The 21,958-nt window shown below is 42.5% G+C and overlaps 1 protein-coding gene across 1 annotated transcript; it reads right to left on the bottom strand.

Moving 5' to 3' along the window:
• Positions 1 to 436: 436 nt before the first annotated feature.
• Positions 437 to 1,218, bottom strand: LOC147428827 (uncharacterized). The gene is made up of 2 exons (XM_086496099.1): positions 919 to 1,218; positions 437 to 769 (listed from the first exon to the last, which is right to left on the bottom strand). The coding sequence occupies exons 1-2, from the start codon at positions 1,216 to 1,218 to the stop codon at positions 437 to 439; spliced, it is 633 nt and encodes a 210-aa protein (XP_086352225.1).
• Between the last annotated feature and the right edge of the window lie 20,740 nt (positions 1,219 to 21,958).

The raw sequence follows: 21,958 nt of genomic DNA, 5'->3' as shown, positions 1-21,958 counted from the left end.
TTCTACAACTTGGAAAACCTTTCTGAATACTGAACTGTGATAAAAAGTCTTCAATCTCCTTCATGGTTTCATGACTAGCATAAGTGTCTGGGGCCACATAAAGAACTGTAACCTATACTTGCGCTCTGTTGCTTGCAAGTCGGGTCTGCCTCTTGGTTCTGCTCTCTCTTGATATGCTTGAATTGAACCTCTTTAAAAAACATCAACAACTTTTCAATGGAATAAAACCAATGCTTCAATGAATCACGTTTTACATGCCATTGGCCTAACAATTGCTTGATGACTAACAAAGCCTCACCTTTTACCGCTGATCTAGATATGTCAAATTCCACGCACTACTTCAACCCAAATGCAAAGTAAGATCCTCTGCCTCATTGTTGGTGCGAACATTCTCTAAGTTGTACGCCTTCCAAAAAATAACTTTGCCGTGTGGATCCTAGATCACCACACCTCCACCTGCTTTCTGTATCACCCTCTTGTAAGCACCATCAAACCACATAGTAAATGCCCCTACCAAGTCCGAATCTTCTTCAACTTCATCTCGTACCACCCTTGGATAAATTGGCAACTTGACCACCCTATTAACCAAGATATCTGCCAAATGAGACCGACTCGTATGGTCGACCTTGAATTCGAACTCAAAATCTTGTAGCTCTATCACCCACTTCATGATCCGCTTCCCTGGCTTCAAGTGCAACACCAGCTCAGGTAATAGATTGTTAGCCATCAACACATAAAACTTTCGAACAATGAGATACACCTTAAATTTCTAGCAAGCAAAAACTAAAGCCATCACCCACTGCTCTGCTCCAGTTAGGTTGCCTCTCTTGGACTCATTACCCTGCTCTCAAAGTAAACTGACTTGTAGCTTCTCACCACTTTTTGTAGCAACACCGCTCCAATTTCCATTGTACATACCGTCATAGCAACATAGAAATCATCCTCCTGGTTGGGTGGACACGCTGTAGGCAGTTGACATAAGATTCCCTTCACCTTGTTGAACACTTTTTGAGCTTCATCATCCCATTGAAACATGTGCACTTGTTGAGACTTCTTTTGAAGAGGATATATATACTGGGACAACATCCAAAATAATCTTGACAGATACTTCAATAAATGCACAAACAAAGCCAAACCTTGAGCACTGGAAGGAGGCTCCATGAGAACTAGAGACTTAACTTTCTCTGGATCTACTTCAACTCCATTTTGTGACACCATATGGCCTAACAATGACGCCCGAGGTTGTGTTGTACTAACTTGCAGTTCTTCAAGTTTAATTGACCTCCTTCTGAGCGAGGAATCAACACCAAAACAAGGAGGTAACGGTGAGATTCTTCTTTCCCCAAAAGTCTACAACAACACCATGACTGGTACAGAGCAAGCTCTCTATGCTCTCCTTCTCCACCTTGTTCCATAAATCCAAAATGGTAAAAATCCCTCTCTAGAACGTGAAAATCCCCTCTTATAGGAGATTATAAAGCTTAAAAAAGAAACAAAAAAGTGTTAAATCTACTCGTGCAATCAACTAGAGTTGCATTTAGCACTTCTCAAATATCACACACATGTGTCACACTTCATTTAGCATATTTTGCATGCTCTCCATAGCTTGGTAAGTTTCCATTTCCATGTCTCACTCATTGCATGTAAATTGCCCCTTGGGCCCATCAACCGTGCATTTTCCCTTGCTCCCTCTCACACACTGCACGTGAACCACCTTCAGGGGCCCCTGGGTGTTGTCACGGCGGTGTGACAACCCCAAGGCAGAAAGCACCCCCTCATTAAAAATATTGTCTCCTGATAAGCATGCGGGAGCAAGCCCGAACAAGCGTGTCACATATCACTTTGTAACAATGCCGTCAACAATGACAAACCACCACAAACGCACATCGAACGCCAACACACAGCACCCACCGACGATGGGCGCAGACCCACCATAGACAGGCCATCAAGAGAGCTCACTCTCACCATCTCACTATCCTAATAGGGAGCTCGCCTCCAATATAAGTACTGTGAAGTTCATGCACTTGTGCGGTGGATTTGGGTTTAGTTGTGCTACCACGTGGAATCCCCAGAAGCACTGGCTCTCAAAAACCTCCACAACCTCATAAAAAACTTCCAAAAAAACATTCTTTTCCACTTTTTTAAACCTTTACCATTTGATGCTCAAAGTTCCTATTGTGAGGCGGTAAAGCACCTCTGAAACTCCACTTTGCCGGACTCGAGCTCCATCATCTTGGCCACACCTTGAATTTGTCGGGCCCTCCAACCATACAGATCAAAACTGAGAAAAGTTTTCTAGCATTGCCCTGTCGTGAGCTGAACCAAACTTCAACGAGCCGTATCTACCTGACTAGGCATCCGATCAACAACTCGCTTCCAACTAGCTCCATACAATGCATACTATCTCTACAAACCTCATCATCTGTAAAAACCCTCAGATGGCACACTTCCCAAAGCAATCGAACTGGCTTGGAACCAAACTTTTAATTGACCATATCTTGACATCCACGACCCCGATGACAATATGAAAAGATTTACATGCTCCATATTACAAGCACTTCACATCCATCCACTAAAATCATCTTCAAAAACCTGTCATCACCTGCCCTATCCGTCTCAGATATCCAAACACCTCCAGGTTTAAACTTCAATATCTCGCACACCGTGGTTCCATTTGATGAGCCATCTAGACCAACTCCCTCAACACTTCAAGCTCTATATCTCCAAGCCAAAAACTAGCCATGTAATCTCTTCCACCTACCATCCCATCTAACCCTTTGTGGAGCCCTCCTGGCCTAAGAAACCCCATTATATACACACAACAACTGCACATTGCTTGCCCAAGACCATGGTACCGGTTTTAGCACTTCACCCCTCACTTTGCAACATCTTTAACTCTGCGTAGTACACCTTTCAACACGGATCAACTTTGCTTGTACCACCGTATTCCCATGGATAGACGTGGGCAATCCAAAGATAAAATCCATGGATATACTTTTTCCATATTGAATTAGGGATTGGCAATGGTTGGAGTAATCCAAGTTGATTCCCTAGATCACATTTTGTCTTTTGGCATATCACGCACGTTGAAACATAGTTTTGTATATTTGCTTTCATGGTAGGCCAATAAAAATATGTTTCTATTCCTTGAAGAGTAGTTTCAATCTTTCTATGGACATATAGGACAACTAATATCTCTTTTTCATAATTGCCCAATGTTTGCACATCAAAATTTAGTCTTCTACTTTCATATGCTATGGCATGCTCTTTTTGAAGAAAAATTGCTCCAAGGAAATCACCACAAGCATCGCATTGGACCTCAAAGGATTTGTGAGATCTAGTGATTTAAGCATAGGTTGAGAGGTAACCTTTTCTTTGAGTATCTCAAAAGATTCTTTCTCTTTTGCAGTCCATACATATTTAACGTTCTTTTTGGTCAAGTCATGTAGTGGGCCTGCTATTAATGATAATTTTTTCATAAAGCGCCTATAGTATGCACACATACCAATAAACCTTCATAGCTCATGTAACTTATTTGATTTAGGCCATCCTTTAATTATCTCCAAATTTTGTGGATCCATAAGGATACCTTAGGGGCTATTGTTAACCACAAAATATACAATCAAATGTCTTAATACTATTACTCACCACTCATCCAAGTTATTGCAATCAATCTCATCCAAATTTCTTGCACATAGACAACTTGATCATTAATCATACTCAAATAAGTATCCTTATAAATCAATGTCAATCATTTCATAATTAGGAATATAGTATTCATCCTAAACAACAGTCATAAATGCATGCATGATGAATATCTAACCCAACTAGTATCAAATCTCAAGTTATCCTTTTAACTTTTGTCAACTTTGATACCAGCTGAGAGATCACCCACAAGAGTCTATGCAATAAATATACAATTTTCACTTTTCATCAATACAACAATTTCAATATTGCAGAAGCAATAACATGGAAATTCTCATGATTCACCTAGCATGGAGTTTAAGCTATGAGCCAAGGTATTGCGGGTACTTGGTAAGCCAATCCTTCCTCCACTTTGGCTGAGAATCCACTATGATCTTTACTCCTTCTGGGCTCGAGGTGTCTGCGTTGTAGAGAGGGACCGTTGGCTTTTCTCTGATTCGCCTGTTTATTGTTTCCGCCTCATATTTCAGTAATGGATATGGGAGAGAGGGTTGAAGCCATTCACGCCTAAGATTGCTGGCATCGATTTTTTGAATTGTCATAGATTTGAAAACCCTCTGTTCCCATTCCAAGGCTTCCTTTGTGCTTTCTCTGAGATCTGTCTCTATTACTTTACACAATTTTTCCTCCTCTTCTTGTGTTAGATCCTGTGGCTCTTGAGAGGATCCTGCTGTGCTTTCCTCTGGCATGGGTGTGTCATAGGATCTGCCACATTGTCGAGGTCGATGCCCTTATTGACAGCTGGCCCTGAGCTTTCTACTTCTGCTTTTTGCCGGCCTTTCAACTCCTCAATTTGCTTGAGGAGTGTCTGCTTTTCCGCTTCAGCTTCTCCGCCCATAATCACGAGGATGTCATTGAGTTCAACATATACTGTTTTAGCTTCCTCGAGCTTTATCTTTATGCTCTCCAATTCTTCTTGTAGGGCTTTTTGGCTGTCCTCCATTCTGGTTTGCATTGCGATAGAACCTTCATCCATCATCAACCTCTGCTTCCTCTTGAGAGTCAGCTCCTTCTAGAGTTCTTGCATTTGCTCTTCATATATTTGACTCTCGGAAATGATTTGAGTCAAGCTCGTAGCTCTAACTCTAGTGGGTGATGCTCGTAGCCTCTGGATGGTTTGATCTTTCACTTTTAATTGGTCCTTGAGCTCAAGGACTTCATCCAGGCTTGCTTCTTGTTCTATCTCCGCCTTTTCCTTGGCATTCCTCATGGCCTCTACTCTTTAGTTTCTTCTGCTAGCTGGAGCGTCATATTATCCCATTCTTTTTTGGCATCTCGCAATGACTTGCTGAGTTGCAGACACTCTTCTTCAGCTTCTTGTAATCTTTTTGCTGCTGCCTCATTTGCTTCTTCCTTTGCGTGGCAGTTTTGTAGAGTCGTTTCCAAGTTGGCATGGAGGTCAGCTTCTCTCTCTTTTTGTCTTTGGCTTTGTGCTGGCAGAGTATCCCTTTCCATCTTGGTCTTTGCTTCGGTGGCCTTTAGAGTTATCAATTATTTGTCTGATGCCACAGATTGTGCTCTTATTCCAGCTAGCATTGTCATCACCACGTCCCAATCATTAGAGGGCGGGTGCAGGTCTACCGTGTCGGTAGCAATTTCCTTTAGCTCAACTAGCCGGATGCCTGGCATCTGTTCTTTATGCTGTGTCGTCGCCAAGTCGAATGCGACTATGGCCGCTTCTTCCCTTGTATAGCCTGCAGCTAGCAGGTCCAAAAATGTATAATATGCCTCCTCTAGTTCTTTTTGCTCAGACGCAGGCTTGGCCTCTTCTTTGGGCTCAGGTGATGGCTGTGGGCTGGGTTTAGGGCTATCTGGTAAAGCTGCAATTTTGCCCTTTAAGTCTCTGTCCGCTTTTGTTTTTCTTTCCCTTTCTTGGCTGTCTTGTTCATCTAGCAATGTCTGCCTTATCTGCTCCACTTCTTCCTCGGTGAAAGGGACATGGGGAATGTTTTCCGCTGCAGCATCAAGGATCTCGAAATTCTTGATATAGTCTTCAAAGCAGTCCCTCTTCACTCTTCTGGATGATCCGGTCATAGACTCGAGAGATGGCTTCCATAATTCGTTTAAATCACCCTTGAGGGCTCTTTCTGCTCGAAAACTCTCCATCAGCCTCTCGAGTCTAGCCGCTTTTTGTGATCTTGTCTCTTTGGCTGGCATTTGAGCAGACTCCTTTTTTCCTTTCTTCTACTCAGGTTGCTCCTCTGCAACTGGCTCTAGCCGTCTCTTCAACCTTGTAGCCACCCTTGGTGCTCATTGTGGCTCGTCTTCTTTGTCTTCCTTTACCCTTAGCCAATCATTCTGAGATGGGGGGTCAGGCCACCTTCCCTTGGTGTGTAGTGCTGCATAAATTACCTTGGTTATCATTTCTCGTGGCACTATGTAGGTTGGCTTTTTGTTGCCCATTTTTACCAAGCTGTCATGTATGTATGCCGCATAGTTGATTATATTTGGGGTGCCTTTTGTCATTGCCCAAGTGAACGTTGTGGCAATTGCACCTGGCGGCATCCTGTACTTCTGTGGCCTCTTCGTGCACATGTGGAAGTACTGGTTGTACAATTGGCTCATGATCGCCACCTTTGGGTTGGCGATGTCTTCAAAGGTGTAATTGGCCTTTTTCTCTTTGTACACCTTGACTTCATCCCTTATTTTTGTCACACTGTCTCCCTGATTGGAGAGATCTAGTGCATGGGCTACAATCCGCTCCGTGATAATGATCTCTGTATCGGGTCTGCCGTGCAAATCTGTCACCTTGGCCAATCCATCCTCTTTTATGCTTGTTACGAACTCCCATACTCTTTTGACGTCCACCCCTGCTGGTATTGCTTCCAAATAGTTATGGAGGTCAATTTTCTCCAAGTAGACGGCCATTTTTCTTCCGACAAATTCATTGAGCTCTCTTGGCAGCATTGGCAGCTCTATTACATTGCCTTCATTGTCTTTGAACACTCCCTGGTAGATCTTTAGGTCGTTTGACTCTAACATATCTTCCTATATCCAGGTGCTGGTGGGCTTTAGTGTTCCCACTGGAATGACAAAAGGGTCCACCTCATCCAGATAATCTTTGATTGTCATTCTCCTCTTCTTTGCCGGTGACTTCGAGGCTGCCATATATCCTGTTGCACTTAGCAGTCCAAAGTTAGCGGTTTTTTTTTCATATCAGCTGCTAAACTGAGTTTTACTTATCCAAATGACTTGAAAATTGAAATTATAGCTTAAAAGGAACTTGTGAAGCTGTGCATGTGCTCACAGTGAAAATATGGCCAAAAAATTCCATCTAGACATCCTACGCGTAGGATGTCTTTTTCTTCAGAATTGGTTCATACTTGACATGCATGTAGTGTAAGGCTCATGGAACATGGTTATAAGCTTGGATTCGAATTTGGATGACAAAAAGTGGATTTTTTGGGCTGATTTAGGCTTTAGGTCACAATTTGGGTAGATTGTCCATCATGGGTAGCAATTGATGTCCAAATGGGTTGAAAATTGATATATGGGCTCAATGCATCATGGTTTTGGCTCCTATGATGGCATTTCTTGCACAGAAGGATAAATTTATGCTGAAGACATCCTACGCGTAGGATGTCTTTTTCATCAGAATTGCATGAAACTTGTTCTGTGGGTTGTCCTTGGCCTATGGAACATGGCCATGTTCTTGGATTTGAATTTGGATAAGGTTTGATGCCTGTAGGACTTTGTGAGGTGTTTTTGGGCTCAAAAAGGTGTATCTTGAAGGTGTTGGGGATCAAAAGTGATTAGAATGGCTTCAAACTTGACATATGGGCTCTTGCTGATGAGGTAATTAAAGCTGGAATGACAAAACTTCCCCTCCATGCCAAAAAGGTACATTAGACATCCTACGCGTAGGATGTCTAATTCATCATTTTTACTCCCTGACCACACAGATGGTTTGCTGATGTGTATGTGAATGTGTTGTGCAAGTTTCATGAGATTTGGACAAGATTTGGTAGGTCAATGGACCATTATTGCCTCTATGCCCTAACTTTGCGTTTTTCCATGCATATGAGGTCAAATCTGATCCAAATGTGATGAAAGTTGGTGTAGGGCTTGCAAATGTCATTCAGAACATGTGCATGACAAAAATTGTTGGGTTTTGTGCCAAAAAGTGCCCTTGAGACATCCTACGCATAGGATGTCTCGTGATGATTTTTTCAGTGTTAGTGCTCCTAGTGCTTGCCCTTTGCCCCCTTAAGTCCCTTTTGAGCCTAATTTCAACAAAAAAGTCAAATGGATCGAGTATAACTCCCTGTGTGGACTTCAGAGCCTCCGAGCCGTTTTCTGACTTTTGGAGTGCTTTTTGGCGATGAAATTTCTCGATGTTGGTCTCCATAGCTTCCCAATCCCTTGGGGATCCTTGCTGTATGGTTTTTGTCGACTTTGGCTTCACCGGAGCTTCATTTGGCAATTTGTCGCTCTAGAAGCACCCGTGGTTGTGTTTATATACCTTTGATGATTTGTGGTGGTCTACCACCATAGGACTTGGTTGTTGATGGTCTAGGAAAGCCTTTCGTGAAGTTTGGTGGCAAACGGACTTGTGGTTTGGTCGCAAGTGCATTTTGACGCTTTGTGTGTCTGATGCCGTTTCTGAGGTTTAGTGCCACTTCGGGTCACTTTTTGGTCATGCGGATCATATGGACTTGTCGAGCATGTTGAGATGCTCCTACCCATAATTTTTGGTAGCATTTGGTCGCCGTTTTTCCGATTTCCCATTTGGTGGCCTCTTGCGGGTTTTTGGGAATTAGGGTTTTTTCCGATGGTCTCCCACTACCTTTGGCTATCTAGGACTGGTCTCCTAGACTAGGGTAAGCTACCAATGAAGTCTTGTTGCTTTTGCGTTAGCCGTTAGGCCGCCGTCTCTACTTGCAGGTCTCTACCGATCGCTTTGTGTGTGACCTCTAAGCTAGTTTTCGCGACATAATGACAAACATGCGCAAAAATCTCAAGGTGGTGAGCCTACCTCTCATGTCTGGAGCTGGTCGGGTAGACGTGCGCGTCGTAGAAGCTGCTGGAAGGTCGATCTGCTCTAGGTGGCAGAAGCTCTCTCCACAAGGTCAATAGTGAGAATGAGCTAAAAATGGGGTGGAAATTTCTTATAATGGAGGTCCCCGAACCATTTTTCATGAAATTTGACATGTTCTCCTATCTTTCTGTGAGATTCAGTTTAGGCTCAAAAATTTCTTGATTTGGACTCCATTTTCCCTGTTTACCAGAAATTTGTCATTTCGGTCAAAACCTAGCCAAAACACGCTTTCCGTTCCAGTCTCATAATTTCACCCCCATTGTACCATAGGTTGTCCTTTAGTCACTGGTCATCCCCATATTTGTTTTTTTCATTACGACTGTTTTTCACCTGCTTTTTGTATTTTTGAAGTTTTTCTGCCAAAAATTAGCAAAATTAAAAGGAAAATAGCAAATCAAACCCATAAAATTCCCAAAAATCATAATAGATCACAAACATCACCGCAACACATTATATACACTCACATGCAATTTTTATGGCCGGATTTCTCCGTTTTACCAATATTTTGCCTGAAAAATGGCTATTTCTACTTATATACACACACCTAGGGGCTTGATTTGGCATTCGGCCCTCTATACCTGTAGCTTCATGCTGTATAAGGGCATCTATACTTGGGTTACTTCCAGAAAATTTCGTAATCAAATGTCAACCCTTAAAATAGTCAAAAATCATGCCCTTTTTTGCTCTTTCTGTTATTGGTTCCACATTGAGAATGCCTCCCCCCCTCCTAGCCAGAGTCCTCCCGAACGACAAGGTTTCGCCTCGGAGTATGTGCCGTGCGTAGGTTGAAAAAGTTGTGCTAATGCTTGGCCAGATAATGTGGCCCTATTTTATGCATACTCGGTTAATGCATGGAAAAATTAATGCTGTGCAAGAGAAGGGAATAAGCAAGATTCTTATTGGCATTCGCCGTCGAGGCTTCCTGTTTTCTTTGCAAGTAGCAGCTGTAATTCTACTACTCTTTGTTTAATTGTCTTTTTGGCAAGAGGCAATTGCTCTGCTGACACTTTTGATGGAGTCGTAGCTGTTTATGAGGATAGAACTGGCTGGGATGTGATAGCTATGGGCCTTATGGCCTTGGCTTTCCATTGGTAGTTTGGTGCTGCCGACTTTTGTAGATGGTTTGGCACTTTCTTGTTTACCACTGGTTTGTCTGTCATCGGTCTCCACATATATCTGTTCTCCTTGTTGACCTGCAGATGTCTGCTTTCCATTGGTGCTTGTACCGTAGGGATTTCCTTTGGCTTTTGGTTTGGTATCTAAATGTGAGTGACATTTGGGTTATGGCTAAGCATTTTCTTTGGGATCCATATCTGTTTTATGACCTTGGTTTTGGGTTGCACCGCCTGCTTTGTTGGAATCCGGTTGTTAAATAGTTTTTTTTCCGCCATTGCATTTCTATCCTTCCTCATCCATACTCGTTTACCTTGTGTTGGTAGCCTAGATTTTTGCATTGTGGCCAGTGACTTCAGCTGTCTGTGATTAGCATGGTTGGATTTCACCTGGTTGTTGGTCTTAGGTTTCATGGTGGCCTTTGATGGTATTTGTTCTTTTGTCTCTATTGCCAGTGATTGCATGGCTTGCAGTTCATCATGATGGTATTGCTGAGCGAAAGCTATCACCTGTTGTTCATGTTCGTGCTGAATTTTGACCGCCTTTGCTTTCCAATCTATTTGGACATTGTATGCTTTTTGCCAAGGTTGCCCTAGCATCATTGGGTGTTGTGTGCTTTCATTTGTCACCACATAGAATTTGTGTGGGTAAATATATTGATGTAGCTGTACATGCAATATAGTCCATCCTAATGTTTTCAATGGGTGTGATGTGCTACTTTCCAACACTTGGGGAGTAGGGTGAAGTTGATCTGTGACTTTGAGATGTTGGTATAATCCGTAAGAGATCAAATTTGCTTGAAAACCCGAATCAAGCAAGGCTGTTGATTTAACTTGATTGTTGCCCACTTTGACTGTAATTATTGGCTCTACTGTTTCCTCCTCCAAGTTCATCAATCGAATGGCATTGATTCTCAATGGTGGTTTACTTTGTTTTTGTTGTAGCAGAAGCCGTCTTTTTGCAATGCGTTCTTGTGCTTCGGCTTGAGCTTCCTCCCGTACTCTCTCTTTTTCCTTCATTCTTTGCTTTCCTTGATGAATCTGTTGGAGTATCTCCTGTGTGAGGGGTAGAAGATATCTCCTCAGTCGACACCCACTAATCTAGTTTGGCATTTCTTCACCTGCTAATGTAGCAAGCTTGACAGCTCCACTTTGTGATAGATCATGAATCACAAATGGTCCCATCCCTCGCTTTTTAAGTTTCTTGGCATGTTGCTTCAAGGTATAAACAAGTACGTAATCACCTGTTTTGAACTCTTTGGTACGCACATGTTTGTCAAAAAATTCCTTTCGTCTTCTCTTTTTAGCATAGATTGAAGCGACAGCTCGTAAGTGGAGTTCATCTAGCTCGTAAGCGGAGTTCTTGAAGAGAGTTCATGCCCTGTCCATTCCAAACTTGTTGCTACTCGTAGAGTTGGGATTAAAAACTCTATGGGTAGTATAGCATTTAGCCCAAACACCATGTTGTATGGTGTTGTTCCTATTGATGTTTTGTAAGCTACCCTGTATGCCCATAGTGTTGAGTGTAGTTGCTGATCCCAATCGGTTCTTGATTCTGACACTTTATTAGTGAGAACCGTGCATAGTGTTTTATTTGTGGCCTCAGCTTGCCCATTGGCCTGTGGATGGTATGGTGCTGATTTCCTATGTATGACCATGACTTCCTCTAGTAGATATTCAATGAATTCATTGAGGAAGTGTGTTCCACGGTCACTGACAATTTCTATTGGTAACCCGTAACGTACAAAAACATTCTCATACAAAAATTGAGCCGTGGTGCGTGCATCAACTTTTTGTGTTGCTTTGGCTTCGATCCATTTTGTGAGATAGTCCGTAGCCACAATGATATATTGGGTATGGGTGCGATATGCAGGGGGTGATATAGGTCCCACAAAATCAATGCCCCATTTTGCAAATGCTCTTGCCCCCATCATTGGCTGTAATGGCATCTCATCTCTTTTTATTGGTATCTTGGTGCGTTGACATGCATCAGAACTCTTTACAAACTCATCGGCATCCATGTGCAATGTAGGCCACCAAATTCCTGCGGTTAAGACAATTTTTGCCGTCTTATCGCCCGAAAAATAGCCTCCACTTACTCCGCTATGTGCATGTTCTAGAATCAGCAGGTATTCACTTTCACTTGCACATATTCTAAGTTGATTGTCCTTTCTCTGCTTATAGAGTTGATTTTCAATTAACTGAAAGTCACGAGCTTCCAGCTCTATAGCTTTTTTCCGTGCTCTTGTAATGTTATCAGGGAACGTTCTAGTGGTTATGAAGTTAATGATATATTGACTCCATGCAGGTGCTATGTTCACCCGAAACAAAGTTGTGTGATCCACTGGTCGTTTGGCACTACATACTGTACAATTGGTGACATAAGAATGTGTATCCGTATACATAGTTGGCCAATAAACCCCTAACTGTTTCAGTCTCTGGTGTGTTTTCACTGTCGAACAATGAAATGCACAACCTTGGACATGTGCCTCTTCAAGGTAGCACTCAAATTCTTCCAGATTTATACATAATCGTAGGATTAGGCCAGATTCAAGATGATACAGCCGTCCTGATATCAACTGGAAGTTTTTTGTTTGTCGAAATGTTTGCTGTTTGGATCTGCATCCTGTATTATCAAACTCACTTCCGAAGGAGAGAATGCTAACTATTTCCTGAGACCATTTGGGTACCATTTCAATGTTGAAAAGATAAGCATCTCGTATGTCATCATCTACCCCTTGAGGAGCTTCCCCGTTGTGTATTCTTGAAAGATGATCAACTCGCAGATGGGTTTTACCCCTTTTGACCACCACTGTGAAGTCAAATTCTAGCAATAGCATAAACCAGCGTACAATTCTCTCTGTATTGCAAGGTTTATTTACTAGGTATAAAAGAGCTTGATGATCTGTGAAGAACACAAATTTGTTTGCAAGCAAATAATGCCGAAATTTCTTCACAGAATAAATCATTCCTAACCCTTCCCTCTCGGTGTTTGTGTAGTTCTTTTCTGCACTATTTAACTGTCGGCTCGCATAGCAAACCGGAAAATCCATTGTTCCGTCTCCAGGTTGAGCTAGAATACTTCCAATTGCATATGCTGAAGCATCAATGTGCACATGGAATATCTTTTCCCAATCTGGTGCCTTTAGTACAGGTCCTGATATAAGGTTTTCCTTCAGCCTTTGGAATGAGGTTTCACACTCCTTGGTCCATTCGAAATTGACTAGCAAACGATACAGAGGTTGTGCGATAACCGCATACATGTATATGAATCTTCGATAATATCCGCAGTGCCCCATGAAGGATTGCACTTGTTTTGCATTAGTAGGTATGGGTAGGTCTACAATGACTTTGAATTTGTCTAGGTCTGTGGTTATGCCATTTCTTGAGACAATATGTCTTAAGATTCGTCCTTTCTTAACCATAAATACACACTTTTCCGGGTTCAGACAGATTCGATATGTTCTGCACTTTTCAAAGACCTTTTGCAAATGGTCAATATGTTCCTCTCGCAGAAGAGAGTGTACACATAGGTCATCCATGTAAATTTCTAAGAATATTCTTAGGTATTCCTTGAAAGCGTTGATCCGAGCCTATCACAAATTTTTGTTTACTATATTTTGTTCGTTTTCCTTGCTTCTAGAGGTTTACAATAAAAGAAAGAGTGAGAACAACATCTTGGAAAAATTCAAAAGATGATTTGATGGGAATTTTTTCTTGACTAGTTCACCGGAGGTGAAAGGTAGAGGGAGAACCTAGTGGTAAAGGGAAGGGAAAATATGTAAATGTGAAAAGAAAAGATATGATGTGGTTGTGGAGCCATGCACCCATGATTCAAGGGTCATGAGTGGCTCATATCATTATGGCTTTGGAGCCATATGATGATTCAAACAGATGGGACCCAAGTGGAAGACTTGGTAAAGGAAGGAAACATACACATGATTTTGCTAGATTTTTAAAAAATACTTCCACTCCGATCCAAGAAAAGTTGTCTTCATCAAAGTTGTAGCTGATGAGCTGGAGATTCTGAACATAGTTTTTTTATAATTTTTTCATCTACGGTCTAGGAGATATGGCCAAAATGGCGGACACCAGTTTTTTCAACTTCGGTGGAGACCACCCCCTCTACCTTTACACACACACCCTTCCTTTTCCACATTGAGACCTTCTCTAAAAATCAGCCATTAGTCTTCTCACCCTACCCTCCTTCCTCCTCTCTCTCAAGCTCAAAAAACCATCACAAATTCCTCTTCTAATCACCTCTCAAATCATGCTTAATCTTGTTGTAATTCATAAGTTCTCATTCAACCCCTTTCTACTATTACTAGATATGTATTGATTTTATGTAGATTCTTTACATTTTAAAATAAGGAAGCTCTTGGACTCAAGCTATGGAGGAAGGAGTGAAGACAACACAAGTGATGATGGAGCCAATTAGTTGCAAATTGGTCAACAAATCACTTGGAAGAAGCTTCTTCATTGGTTGAATGTCCCTAATCAAGCTTCATTTGTACAAATTACACTTGAATCTTAACCTCACTCCTAATCACTCTCTTTCCTATATAAAGAGCCCCCCCCCCCCCCCCCATTGTAATTTCAAGTCTCCCTCAGCCCCATTGAGTCTTTGTATCACTCACCATGAGCCCATAGAGCTCATTCATTCACTCTATTCTTGCACATTCTAGAGTGCAAATTGTTTTATGCTAGTAACCTCCCCTCCTCTTACTTATGTTAATTAAGAGAAATCTTTTATGTGTGTGTGAGAGTGTTTGATGTGATTTTGGCTAATCCTTGAGTTGTTGTTTAGTAATCTACATGCTATTTGTGTTGGGAGTGCTTGAATTTATCCATTCCTTGTACACACACTAAGGTTAATGCTTCATTCATACTGATACCTCTCTCTCTCTCTCTCTCTCTCTCTCTCTCTCTCTCTCTCTCTCTCTCTCTCTGTCTCTCTCTCTCTCTTTGTGTAGCGGTCCTAGTCCACGCTTCCAAGACTAGGTGGTGCCCTCATCTCATTTCCCTTGTGGTGCAATGGATTTTGTTTTGGTGTAGAGGCCGCCATTCCAAATTTCCTTCGTCATGGAGTTCTCAAGTAGCGCTCTGTCAATCCTATGAAGGAAGATCCATCAAATTCTCTGATACTTCCACTATGGTCTCCCCAAGAAGCTCGAGAAAAGAAGCGTCTTTATCGACAAATGGCACGTTTTCCGGTAAAGAGAGTTAACTACATACACCCTTCTTTGCTTCAAGGAAAATCTTGTAGTCATCAAGTCCCTAGGTCAAAGCATTGTGTTGAGTGCTTTGTGGCTAGTGTGAAGACACTTCCTTTGACGCTTCGAATTCAGGTGGTGAAAGCACTCTCAAACTCGGGTATTAACAAGTTTTTGGAGGGGGGGCTACACATCAATGGGGTGCGGTATTGGCAAGAGGCTACATATGGTGATGCACTCCAACTACTACTAGCAAGAAGGCTCAAGGTGGTTGAGAGGGTAGCCATTGAACCCTATGAACTCTACAAAGCTGAAGATGGTCACACCAAAGCTAGGCTAATCACTGGTGAGAAAATTCTTCGCATCTCTCAAATGGTGGGATCCAAGAGAGCTCATTCCCAGAGACTTTCCTTTGGTGCTCAAAGAAGAAGCTAGGGTATGGTTCCAGGCTCTAGATCCAACCCAAAGAGCTGATTGGGAGGGATTGAAGGCGGCTTTCCTACGAAGATTTCAATGAGCCAATTCGACAAAAGAACTATGGCAACGGCTTCTGGCCCTTCATCAAGTTGACCCTCATGGTTATGCAACCTATGAGGAAGGTTTTCTGAAACTTTGGGGGCAATGGTCAGACTCACTAAACCGTGGTGAGCGAGCTCCCAATTGCCTCCAAAAGGATCGATTTATCTCAGGTTTGTACCCCTTGCTAAGGGAGAAGGTAAATTTCAAAATACTTTTGAAGATGCCTTAAGAATTGCTAGGGAAAAGAATAGAAAGATTCTCTATCAAGCCCAAGCTGGCCATCTAGCTTTGGGAGGCAATATCACAACTATGGAAGCTTCTCACATACCTCCATATGTGCCTAATGCACCAGACCTCAATAGAGGTCAACAAGAAGATATGCTCCAACAAATAAACAATCTCACAAACCAGCTAGAGGGGTTGAGAGTAAATCTTGTGCAGGGTGCAAGAAGGCCTATTGAGGGGAATGGTGGGAATTGGCCACCAATGCGACGTCAAGCAAGGCAAATGTTGTGTTACAATTGTGGGGAAAATGGCCACGGCATGTATAATTGCCCTCATCCCAAAAGATATGACTACCCTATCAGAGGTCCTCGACAACAAGTAAGTCCTCCCCGTGCTAGAGCTCAAGCACAAGAGCAACCGCAACCTCAAATTTTGCAGGCACCTCGTGCTCAAGCTCAACGAAGGAGTACGAGCGGAAGTGCGACGCAAGAGAGAGTGCGAGAAGAAGAGCACGACGATATGGTGAACTCGCTCTACTGTAATGTGTAGAGCATAGTGAGTTCTTATTAGGTTTTTACAAAATAATATGTGTACATACCTGGCGGCCCTCCCACTTACCTGGGCGACCACATTGGGCTTTATACCCCAACAACCTCCCACTTAAAGTCCAATTTGGTACTTTAAGTGTGAGAGAAGAGATGTAGAGATGTAGAGAAGTGATGTACTACCCTACACCTAACTGCTTGCAAAAATGCGCAAAGCTCTCTGAGGGAAGTCCTTTTGTAAGTAGATCAGCAGGATTTTCTATGGTGTGAACTTTGACAAGCTGAAGTTGCTTATCCTCGAGCATTTCCTTGATGAAATGATACTTCACATCCACATGCTTTGTCTTTGAGTGGTAAACTGGATTGCGAGCCAATTGTATAGCACTTTGACTATCACAATATAACACACGCATCTCTTCTTTGATTCCCAAATCTGTTACTAGTCGATTAAGCCAAATTGATTCTTTGCATGCCTCTGATGCTGCAACATATTCAGCCTCTGTAGTAGACTGAGTAACACAATCTTGTAATCTAGAACGCCATGATACTGCTCCACCAGCCAATGTAAAGACATACCCTGACGTAGACCTTCGGTTGTCTAAGTCACCTGCATAATCTGAGTCTGTAAAACCCTTTACATTAAGCTCCTGACTCCCATAGCATATACGCATACTCTTTGTAGCTTTCAGGTATCTCAATATTCCTTTCACTGCCTCCCAATGTTTCTTGCCTGGGTTTGACATGTATCGACTTACTACTCCCACTGCAAATGCAATGTCTAGGCGAGTAGCAATCATTGCATACATCAAACTACCCACTGCAGACGCATATGGAATCTTATCCATTTCAGCCTGTTCTTCCTCAGACACAGGACAATCTTGTTTGCTAAGTTTCACATATGGTGGCAATGGAACACTCAATGCCTTTCCCTTCTCCATATTGAAACGTTGCAAAACCTTGTCAATATACTCTGTTTGAGATAACCAAATCAACTTCTTTGATCTGTCTCTCTCAATGCGCATACCAAGTATATGACTTGCCTCACCCATGTCTTTCATATCAAACGATTTTTCCATCTTTGACTTCAAAGCTAAAATTTCTTCCAAGTGCTTGCCAGCAATCAACATGTCATCCACATACAAAATAAGGATCAACCAACTACCATCCTTAGCCTTATTTGTATATAGACAGTGATCGAACTCACCACGTTTGTAGCCTTGAGAAAGAATAAACTTGTGGAATTTATGGTACCATGCCCTCGGTGATTGTTTTAAGCCATAAAGACTCTTTAACAACTGGCATACCCAATCTTCCTTGCCTTTCTCAACAAACCCTTCTGGCTGCTGCATGTAAATTTCCACATTTAAATCACCATGCAAGAACGCTGTCTTGACATCCATTTGGTGCAACACCAAATCTAATATGGCAACCAATGCAAGAAAGCATCTCAATGTAGTCATTTTGACCACTGGAGAGAAGACCTCATCAAAGTCAATGCCTTGTTCTTGCTTAAAGCCCTTGGCAACAAGCCTTGCTTTGTACTTTGGCTGACTATCATGAGCGGTGATCTTATACCTGTAAACCCATTTACAGGGTAGATCCTTTTTGCCCCGTGCTAATTTAACTAGCTTCCATGTCTGGTTTTTATGCAGAGCTATCATCTCTGACTGCATGGCCAATTGCCAATTCCCGGAGTCCTTCATTTGCACTACTTCCTTGTAACATGAAGGCTCATTGCAATCAGTCAACATGACATAGTTCATAGATGGAACAAATCTATCAGGAGGTCGCGTGACACGTCCAAATCTATGCACAATAGGTGGCTCAGGCTCAGCCACAACCTGTGGTTCCACTCTATCCTGTCCTTGCTCCTCTTGAGCCCTGACATTTTGTCTTGCACGTGCAGGTCCATCTTCTTGGAAGACAACTCTTCTAATCTCCTCAACCCTCTCTGGTTTAGAATAATATTTGGATTCATTAAAGTGAACATCATTGCTGCGGACAACCTTTGTGGATTCGGGATCCCAAAGTCTGTACCCCATCTCACCAGAATTACCATAGCCTAGAAAGATGCACTTTCTACTTTTTGGCTCAAGTTTGTTCCTAAATTCCTTTGGAACGTGAGTATATGCCTCACAGCCAAAGACTCTGAGATGCTTGTATGAGGGCATTTTGCCTGACCATACCATCTCTGGCACTGAATCCTTCTGCAAAACCTTGCTAGGAGATCTATTTACAAGATGAACAGCTGTTGATACAGCTTCAGCCCAAAACCCATTTGGCAGCTGTGCATTAGACAACATACTTCTGACCTTCTCTTGTATGGTCCTATTCATCCTCTCAGCAACACCATTTTGAGGAGGATTGTAAGGAGTAGTAAGTTCACGTTTTATACGTTTTGACTCACAAAAGTCCTGAAAGGCCTTTGAAACATACTCTCCACCATTGTCAGTGCGTAAGCATTTAAGCTTCTTGCCACTCTGATTCTCCACAAGTGTCACAAACGTTTTGAAAACACTAAACGCTTCATCATTGTGCTTGAGAAAGTAAACCCATACTTTCCTCGAGTAATCATCTATAAATGTCATAAAGTAAGAAGCTCCCCCTAGAGATAGGTTAGGCATAGGTCCACACAAATCACTATGAACAAGTGCCAGCTGTGTATCTCTTCTACTGCTTCTATGCTTATGTGGCTGCTGTGTTTGCTTACCATACAGACAATGTTCACAGAATTCGAAATCATTAAATGAAAAGCCAGGCAAATAACCAGAACATGACAAGATTTCCATTCCCTTCTTGGACATATGTCCTAACCGGCTATGCCACAAAGAAACGTTTGGCTGCTCGGTTACATTGATTACATTTTTAGAGACATTGATACATAAATCATGTAAAGTCCTCCAGATTTTACTCCATGTGCTACTGTCATAGAACCCTTGGATATCTTCCACATGTTTTGTCCAAAAGTGGTGACGTAGCCAGCATCATCAAGTAAACCTGTGCTGATCAAGCTCTTTGTAATTGCGGGAACATGTCTCACATTCTTCAGCGTGAAAGAAGAGCCATTCTGAAACTTCAATTGAACATCTCCAACACCTAAGATCTCACATGTCTACCCATTGCCTAGCCGAACATGATCTTTAGTGGTCACATAAGAGGTAAACCACTCCTTGTTTGGAGACACATGAAGTGATGCCCCTGAGTCTATAATCCAGTCACACAATGCATTTCCATGAGATGCTGTAAGAAGAGCTGAGTCCATTGTATTCTTCAAGAAGTAGATGTCTCCTGACACTAGACTGTCACCCTCTGCAACAGTGTTTGTCACATTTATTTCTTGAATCTTTACTGAGGACTTGCTCTTCTCACCATGGTCTTCAGCTTTCTCTTTGCCTTTTTCTGCTTTCCATTCTCTGCAGTCTCTTTTCATGTGACCCTTCTTGCCACAATGCTAGCATTCTATGTCACTCTTGCCTTTAGCACTGCGGGACTTGCTACGAGACTGATTCCTCTTTCCACCTTTGTACTTTTCTTTGGTCCTTCCCCTGAAAACTAAGGCTGTTCCTTTGCCTTTGTCCATTGTCTTTCTATTGGTTTCTTCAGTAAGAAGACTTCCTTCTACACCTGCTATGTTCAAACCATCTGGAGGTGCAGAATTACTTAAAGCTGTGCGAAAAGTGTCCCAACTTTCCGGCAATGTGATCAACAGGAACATAGCTCTAACAGGTTCATCAAACTTGACACCTTGAGCTGACAACTCACTATAGATTGTGTTGAATTCATTCAGATGATTGGACATAGGTGTCCCTTCTTTCATCTTCAAGTCAACAAGCTTCTTAAGCCAGTATACCTGTGAAGCTGCACTCTGCTTCTCATAAAGATCACTCAGCTTTAACCATGCTTGATAAGCCGACATCTCGTCTGCTACATTGAAGTAAACGCTTTCTGCCAAAGTCAGCATAATGGTAGAAAGTGCCAATTCATCCATTTCGCTCCATTCATCTTCGTCCATATCTTCTGGTTTTATCCCCTTGAGCTTTATAGGTTTTATCTGCTTCTTTTGTACCAACACGTGCCAAATCTGCTTCTTCCACAATGGGAAATTGGTTCCATCCAGCTTCTTGATATTGTAAAGAGCAGTGTCCTGTGATCCAGCCATAGCTATGCTTCACAGTAGTTTACTTTCCTGGGAAAAATTCGGCAGAGTTTCCCCTGTAAACTGACCTCTGAACCAACATCAACTTGTCAAATGAACCAAGAAAGCTTCAGATTCTACAAAAATTTTGGCAGAGTCTCCTTTGTAAAATGGCTCTAGTGTACTAAAAACAGACCAAAAAACAGCTCAAAAAACCATTGTCTCTCTAACACTGTAAGCTGTGGGTAAACCTGTCCTGCACCTGTACTGTCTCTGACTGTCCTGTCACTGTCTTGTAAGCATAGATTGCGACAATGACTCAACGGCAGTAAAGCAAAGATGCAATCCCAACTGTCTAACTCACAGTCAAGACATCCTAGCTGCCTATCTAAGGGTGCTCGAGGGATCGCTCCAAGACCTGTATCAACGAAAGGATCTCAACATTCAAGAATCCCCTAGCTCAATAAAACCTCACTCGACCCTCAACAAAGGCTGCAGTAAATCTGACAGTACATAGACTTCCCACAAAGTCATACATCCACAAATTTCCCACTATATGCTGTAACCGCTGCGGCGGTTGTTTGCTACGTGACTCACAGCCAGAAAACCCTCAACAAACATACATCATCTCTGACAATACATCCCATGTGGAAGTACCTGCAATGTCAGAATGAAATCTAGAATATCAAGCAGCAAACACAAGCTACCTGATGAACTAGTGGATGTCGCCTACAGTCTCTGTGTAGATGCGCCCGTGTCGTATGTGACACGCCTCCAAGAACTGTGAGCCGTCCTTAGATGTGTAGACAGCCACAAATCAACACTCTGGGAGTGTCAATATCCTCAACACCTGCAGTCGTAGGCCGAAAAACCCCAAATTTACAGAGTTGGATCTGCATCCGCCGAGACCACGTAGTCGAAAATGGCCTGTGTAGACCTTTGTCGAAGCCGAACGGTGGTCGAGACGACCTCAGAATGAAATTCTGAGAACACCAAGTCCTTTCGGGCTTTCCCACAGGATTTGGGGCCGTGTCTTCGCCTGTCAAATTTCACTCCAATCTGAGCTGGTGACTCTAGCCTCCTGCAGTGCTTCCCCGAGCCTCGATCTGAGCTCTGATACCAGTTGAAGGAGTACGAGTGGAAGTGCGACGCGAGAGAGAGTGCGATAAGAAGAGCATGACGATATGGTGAACTCGCTCTACTGTAATGTGTAGAGCATAGTGAGTTCTTATTAGGTTTTTACAAAAGAATATGTGTACATACCTGGCGGCCTGCCCACTTACCTGGGCGACCACATTGGGCTTTATACCCCAACACTCAAGCCCCTGCTACTCAACCAAATGTGAGCATCATAAGGATGGAGGAGGTCCTCAAGGGCAGAAGCAACCAGGAAGAAATAGCTAAAGGGAAGATGAAGATAGATGAAGTGGCTACAATGCCTATCAAGCGTGTGCATGTCCAAGATG

This window comes from Adiantum capillus-veneris, chromosome 22, assembly GCF_014529385.1.
Source record: "Adiantum capillus-veneris isolate H3 chromosome 22, ASM1452938v2, whole genome shotgun sequence".
Classification (NCBI taxonomy): Eukaryota; Viridiplantae; Streptophyta; class Polypodiopsida; order Polypodiales; family Pteridaceae; genus Adiantum; species Adiantum capillus-veneris.
This window is presented reverse-complemented; position numbering and strand designations above follow the sequence as displayed.

Coding starts and splice junctions, on each gene's coding strand:
- LOC147428827 (XM_086496099.1), bottom strand. CDS start 1,218: ATGGTGTCACAAAATGGAGTTGAAGTAGATCCAGAGAAAGTTAAGTCT. Junction 770..918: donor ATTTCTATGTTGCTATGACG/GTATGTACAATG, acceptor TTTGCTTGCTAG/AAATTTAAGGTGTATCTCAT.